The following is a 7,551-nucleotide window of genomic DNA, read 5'->3' on the forward strand; positions in this document are numbered from 1 at the left end:
ACCCGGATTCTGACGTTGTAAGTCCGCAGACATAACGCTGTGCCACTGGGGGCTTTTTTTATTAAAATATATTAATTCTCCCTTTAGTCTATATTGTTATAGGTAAGGAAGTTTAAATTTTCAAAAGAAATTTTAGATCTTAAATTATAAAATATTCAAAGTTATATTATTTTATAGCATATTAATTGAATTTTCGTTTTTATTGTAATAAAGTACTTTTACAATTTTGAACATCGATATATATATATACCTCTTAATTTGTAAAATAATTTAAAGATAATTCATTAAAAAAAATACAAATGGTAAGTTGTAAATATTAACATTTATTTATTTTCTAAATAATTATGCATCGCCATTACTTTAAAAAAGTTGAAGGAAAAAAATGTCATTTAACTCCTTCAGATTTAAAAAACAAACAAAAAATTCAATAACATCAATATTTTTTGGTTGAGGAGATTCTGAGAACCTGTAACACCAATCCTCAAAGAAAGAGGATAAATCCATCATCTTGTTTCTCCGTGTAAGTATTGTTATCGTGGTAGTAATTTTATCTTTCTGAGAACCTGAAACACCAATCCTCAAAGAATAAGGATAAATCCATCATCTTGTTTCTCCGTGTGAGTATTGTTATCGTGGTAGTAATTTTATATTTCTGAGAACCTGAAACACCAATCCTCAAAGAAAGAGGATAAATTAAATTTAAAGGAAACAATCAGGAATGCTAATAAAAATTATTTTCTCTTCATCCCACTCGTTGTTCAAGGATATTATTACTTGATAAGGGTTTTTATGTCCAAAAATGAAAATAAGGTAGCTAATATTTACATTATCTACAAATGGAACGGACGTAGCCAACGAAAAAACAAAAAAGACAGAAGTCTTTGATGTGTACTGTCTTCCTGTCGATGTTAAGTTTTCATGTCTTGAGATAATTTCGGTTGTGTGACGATACTGCTTGATTGAAGACGTTGTGACAGAAGCATCCAACTCAAAGTAACTCACTTAACTCTAAATCTATACGCGTGTCATTAGCGCGCGGTCCTGTGATAGAACTCCTTCCTTTGTACTTGTTTTTCTGTGTGAGTAGCCCTATAGAAGTAATGTTTTCTTGATTAGCGCGGTCCTATGATTAAACTTCTTCCTGAGTACTCGTTTCTTTGTGTGAATAGGCGTATCTGGAAAATGCTTTATGTAACGTCGTCACAGAAACAGTATTACCAGTTTTAATAGTAAATCGCAATATGATATTTCAATTTTAATGTCATAAACATTTTACTTGTATTTTGTTCTCCGTTTTATTACGCTATTAACATAAAAATAGCGTAAAAATACATAAAAAAATAAGCTCTAAGATATCTCTCTTATATTTATCCAGCCAAAGGACTTAAATTAAGGTTTACTAAGGCAGTACTTCGCGTCGTCGTTTTGGTTTTATTCATCCTTTGTAACGTAACTTCTTACTAAAGATGGCGCTCAATCGATAAGAAAACGAACGAAATATACAGAGCTCAAGCTCGTGAATAAATATTTCATGTTTTTCGATTGCTTCCTGAAGACGGCGGGAGTTCTTAATTCATTCCCAGGAACAGTAATATTGAAAGAAAAAGTATAAGTACGCTGGAGCGAGAGCAAACTAGAAATAATTCAGTCTTTATATTACAGTTTGAGATAAGGTAAACAGTAGCTAATGTTAAAGTTCACAAAGTGTAGTTTGGACGTGGAAGAAGCGATAATAACTAAATGTCTCTTCAGACTGGCACGTTTCCTCTTAATTGGTTTTGATCTAAGTTCGCTAAATTGAGAGTATCATTATATCTAAGGGCCATTTACTGCTCGAGAAATCAGAAACAAACTGTTTAAAGTACACCTTAGTCATGACGAAACGCGTTTAATGAAACAAATATTCCCAGAAACAAACTGTTTATAGTACACCTTAGTCATGACGGAACGCGTTTAATGAAACAAATATTCCCAGAAACAAACTGTTTATAGTACACCTTAGTCATGACGGAACGCGTTTATAAACAAATAAATGCGTTATAAACGCGTTTAATGAAACAAATATTCCCATAAACAAACTTTAGATATCATAACAAACTTTGTTTGTTTGCTTGTTTTGAATTTCGTGCAAAACTTCTCGAGGGCTAGCTGACCCTAATTTTGCAATGCTAGATAAGAGGAAAGGCAACTAGTCAACATCACCCCCGCCAACTCTTGGGCTACTCTTTACCAACGAATAGTGGGATTAGTCATCACTTTATAACGCCCCCACAGCTGAAAGTACGAGCATATTAAGGGATGGGATTCAAACTTATGACATTAAGATTACGAATCACGTGCCCTAACGACCAGGCCATGCGAGGCCCTGTAACAAACTGATATAAAAATAATGCACCAAGCGAGGCCCTATAACAACCTAATATAAAAATTAATACACCAAGCGAGGCCCTATAATAACCAGATATAAAAAATAATGCACCATGCGAGGCACTATAACAACCTGATATAAAAACATAATACACCAAGCGAGGCCCTATAACAACCTGATATAAAAACATAATACACCAAGCGAGGCCCTATAATAACCTGATATAAAAACATAATACACCAAGCGAGGCCCTATAACAACCTGATATAAAAAATAATGCACCAAGCGAAGCTCTATAACAACCTGATATAAAATATAATACACCAAGCGAGGCCCTATAACAACCTGATATAAAAAATAATGCACCAAGCGAAGCTCTATAACAACCTGATATAAAATATAATACACCAAGCGAGGCCCTATAATAACCAGATATAAAAAATAATGCACCATGCGAGGCCCTATAACAACCTGATATAAAAAATAATGTTTAAGATACTTAAGAAATATTAAAGATATTTCCTCCGGGTTTTAATGTTAAAAATAACAAAGTTAATCCAGGTCGTTATAATGATATCATTACAAACCTTGCGTTAAGTTTACTAACCATAAAGGAACATGAGAGTAACTTTTAAGGTGAACGTAATACCTACAATAAAAGAATTATGTCAGGGAGTAAGGAGAGATTACATAAACAGGTAAATTGATCACATGAGCCAAACAGTCCTCTCGAGCTGTGGTTAGTCAGGAACGTCCATCTGGCTTTTTTTTTACCTGTCATATATTTCACCACGTCGCTGTCGAATTTCAAACTGACAGCTACTGCGAAGAAATAACACAAGTGTAAGAACATCTGTAGAAAAATAAAACACCTTGACTGACAGTTACCAAAATATATTTTTATTTAAAGTTTTGTAACTTTGGCCTAATTTAAGATGAAAAAAAGGAAAATTGTGCATTTTGTATTGAAAAATATTTGGAAATTTGCTCACTAGGTGGTGATAGATCTCCTTGTTTCAGAGCATGCCATATTCTGTTTTGTTTATCACTAGATGGCGGTATCTATTTGTTTTTGGTTTGTTATTAATTTAGCGCAAAGCTACACGAGGGCTATCTGCGCTAGCCGTCCCTAATTTAGCAGTGTAAGACTAGAGGGAAGGCAGCTAGTCATCACCACCCACCGCCAACTCTTGGGCTACTCTTTTACCAACGAATAGTGGGATGACAAAACCTTGTCGAAACGTTGTACATTTGCTGTTATGTTAAACTTATATTAAAGTTTTTCTTCATTACCCATTCAAGCCGTCTCCAGCCATTATTAGTCTCAAAGTGGGTTCCTCGTCATCGAATTTGAATAGTGGGATTGACCGTCACATTATAACGCCCCCACGGCTGAAAGAGCGAGCATGTTTGGTGTGACAGGGATTCGAACCCGCGACCCTCAGATTGCGAGTCGAACGCCCTAACCACCTGGCCATGCCTGGCCACATTTGTTTTTGGATATTCGCGCAAAGCTATTCGAGGACTATTTAGCCTTCATTGATTTTGAAATGATAGACTAAAGGGAGTGCAAGTAGGTAGTGAACAACAGTCACCGCCAACTCTGGGGCTACTACTGTCTGACCAAATAGTAGGGTTTGACCGCCACGTTTGTAATTATTTATATAATTTTTACATATTCGATGGTAATAGTTACCATTGATCCTGAGTTAAAATAAAGAAAAGTTTTGTTTTTTTTTAAATTAAGCACAACAGTACACGATGGGTCATCTGTGCTGTGCTCACCACGGGCATCTAAATGCAGTTTTTAGCGTTATAAACCTCAGACTTGCCGCTGAATTACTGGGGGCGTAAAGAATAGTGACTAATAATATGTCACTACCACGTGATCTGCTATATCCAGAGCTTGTCATATTGTATTTGTTCACTAGATGGAGTAACTCTGAAATCTATCAGCTGGTTCAGCGACTGATTCAGTGAACAGAGCTTTAATTAAATCAGTAATCCATATCTACTAATAATGAAACTGTCTTTATTTTTAATATTGTGTTTTGGTAAACCAGCAATGTAAGTCTAATGTAACGGAAAGGAACTTCAACTAACCGGAAACTGCTGATGTGAACTACAGAACTTTGTTCCTGTTTCTGTAGTGCTTAGCTTGAGGGGTTTGGAGGTAACTAGGGAACAAAAAAAAGTTGAGTATAAATCCACTTCGACCAGCAGTTTTCCAGGAAATAATTCATTTATTTCCTTCCAGTTTTAACTGCGTAACACTAGTGTTTTTTCTTGAATATTCAGACGACAGAATTTTGGAAAAAACGAAACCTCTTTCAAGAAACGTTAGAATAATTAATGGCACAGTAGTGTGGATAAGACGAATTTTTCAATTCGATCATGATAATAACTTATAAACAAGGAATTGCCGGTTTCATGATTTGTCTTTTTGTGAAAAAAAATCATTATTTCCTTAGTTATCTTAAAAAAATATTAAATATCCATTGACCCGAATTATTTACTGACTGTCAGCAAATTTCTCTCTTAGGAGCTATACAATCCAATAATTTATACACTGTACGGGGACTATATTATGATATGATCGTTCTTCACTGCTTAACGTGCCTGTCGTATTTAAGCTCAATTAAATTGTATTATGATTTTATATTGAACGTTTAAGGCATTATGGACATAACGTTCTTCCAAAGTAAAGGCTTTACACTGAAAGCTGCTGAAGCATTGAAAAACTAATAGGCCTGACACTGAAAAAAAATTACTCAAACTGCAAAAGTTTTTTTTGTTTTATTTCTCAAATTTTTCTTTTTTCACTTTTAAATCAGACGTTTGTAAAAGTTGAAGTTAGAAAGAAACAGTGATGATAGTTTTACACACGTCTGATTTGAAATGAGAGAAGAGGAATGCGGTAAAGATAAATATTTACAGTTTACTTGATCTATATATCACAAACGTTAGGCATAAGGATGTTTTTCTTTCCCTTGATAACATCATTTAAGATTGATTACTTTGTACGTTAATTTCCCAGATGGCTATTGGAAGAAGAAGAAGATGACCTGTCCGAAGTTCAACCAGATGCCGTCCCTAACGAAGTTAGAGAATGGCTTTCCTCTACATTTACTCGAAAGACTGCAGCACAACGAGTGCGCTCTGACGACAAGCCACGGTTCAGATCGGTTGCCAATGCCATTCGAGCGGGTATTATGGTAGACAGGTAAGTGCTGCCATCTAGCGGAGTAAACAAAAACTATTTTCGACGTCTATTTTAGTATGCAAGGTTATAACTTTAAGCAATATTATCTAATCTAAAATAATGAAACATTTCCACTTGTTTTATTTTATACAGTTCTTAGCTTCGTATTTCATTTCTACTCAGTTTTTCACATCATAACATTTCTCTCATATTCACATTTTTTGTTATACAAAATTTGAAATATCACCAGAAAAGATATTATCTAAAGAGGTTAATTTTTAACTGATCTTGTACATTTAAAATGTATTCTGTTCTTCAGATATATTTTCTGTAAGATATAAGCCCAGTCAAAACTATCATGGATATTTTATGAGCAATTATCTAACAATGTGATTTATAAAAAAAAATACACATGGTTTAATTGTAAATAATAAAAAAGTAATTGCATAACTTTAAAAGAATTAATTATAGTAATTACGACTGCGAGTACCTTAAAAAAGCCTAAACTCAATTTCCAAATAGCTTTAATTAGATATAAAGGACAGTTTTAAACAGCATTGTAGTATTTCAAGCTGAAAAAATTAATTACCTCAATTTCCAAATTAGGTATAAACAAGTTTTTAAACAGAATTACAGAAAAATCGGAAAAATGCTTACCCTCTATTTCCAAATGACGTAAATTAGGTTATGATGCCATTCAATTTCGAATTCTATTAAATTTTTGGTTCTTCGGTGTGTATTTTTATTCAATTTTATTATATATTAAAAGTATATACTTTTCTACTCCATATTAAATAAAGTATTTCGTTCAGTGAAGCTCCAAAAATGAAGTTTTTGTTGGTCAGTCTTGAGATATAAGAATCACAAAATGGTTCTTTATTTTTGTTCTCAGGATATACAGAAGATTGTCCAGTTCTTCTTTGATGCAGCAGATACCATCTCAGGTCATGCAGATGCTCAAGGTGAAACGTTTCTATACAGCTTACTCTCAGTTGTTTTGTAGGTGGCGCTGTTACACAAGACTCGTTGATGATGTGTGCAATTTACATTCAATTGTGAGCGCAGACAATAAGAATTGATTACTCCTATGGATGAAAATTAAATCGGTGCTACATATTATTTGTTGTTGTTTTTTAATGCAAATCAAGAATATATTTTACAGGTGGCGCTGACAATTTCTGTATCGTTGAGTACAGTCTCACAGATCTCAATATTATTGCACGTCTAGCGCATTTCTGAGGATAATGCAAATAATATTGTTGCTGAACTATGAGCAAGTAAAAGGGTTAGTTTTCAACAACTATAAATTCGAAGTTCAGGTTTTGTGAATAATTTTATTCGTAAAACATTTTAAACATTGAAATAAAAAATCAAGCATATTTCAAACAAATCAGTAATTTGGTTACTAAAAAAAAAGAAGAAAAAAAAAGAGAGATTTTGTTCCTAAAGTTAATCAGCCACTGAAATACTTAAAGGCTAAATACTACTTTGATTTTATAATTTAGATAAATATTTTTATCATTCTAAATTAATCCGCCATTCGATCAGTAGCTTGTTTATTGTCAAGACCAATAGCAATGCAGCTTATAGACTAATGCACTAGCTACCCGATGGCGCCACCGTTTTCTCTTCTTGAGTGTTTCGCTTGTCATGATTGGCTTACGGATGGTCTGTATTCTTACTCGTAACGTTTTTACTATATTTATTATCTACCAAGAATGACTTGAAAAGTGAATGTTTATGTTAAAAAGTCAAGGTGCCTACGCTTGCTGGTCTACTCCTATGGTCAGCGAATTTACCCTATCTGTTTGACTGCTTGTATACGCTTCAATCTTTTGGGTTCGTGTAAAGGGAGATCTTTTAATGCGAATTATTACATCCAGTTATGGCCCGGCATGGCCAGTTGGTTAAAGTGCTCGACTCGCAATCTGTTTGTTTGTTTTTGAACTTCGCGCAAAGCTACACGAGGGCTATCTGCGCT

At 33.9% G+C, this 7,551-nt stretch overlaps 1 protein-coding gene across 1 annotated transcript in view; it reads left to right on the top strand.

The window, feature by feature from the left end:
- Nucleotides 1-7,551, top strand: part of LOC106475125 (calcium/calmodulin-dependent 3',5'-cyclic nucleotide phosphodiesterase 1C-like) — a gene marked incomplete at its 3' end in the record, with an annotated part of 25,141 nt that overhangs the window by 10,413 nt on the left and 7,177 nt on the right. The window contains exons 4-5 of the mRNA XM_022379325.1: nucleotides 5,406-5,591; nucleotides 6,463-6,532. Coding sequence (XP_022235033.1) covers nucleotides 5,406-5,591; nucleotides 6,463-6,532 — 256 coding nt within the window. The remainder of the gene's footprint in view (nucleotides 1-5,405; nucleotides 5,592-6,462; nucleotides 6,533-7,551) is intronic.

This window comes from Limulus polyphemus, unplaced genomic scaffold (assembly GCF_000517525.1).
Source record: "Limulus polyphemus unplaced genomic scaffold, Limulus_polyphemus-2.1.2 Scaffold8117, whole genome shotgun sequence".
Classification (NCBI taxonomy): Eukaryota; Metazoa; Arthropoda; class Merostomata; order Xiphosura; family Limulidae; genus Limulus; species Limulus polyphemus.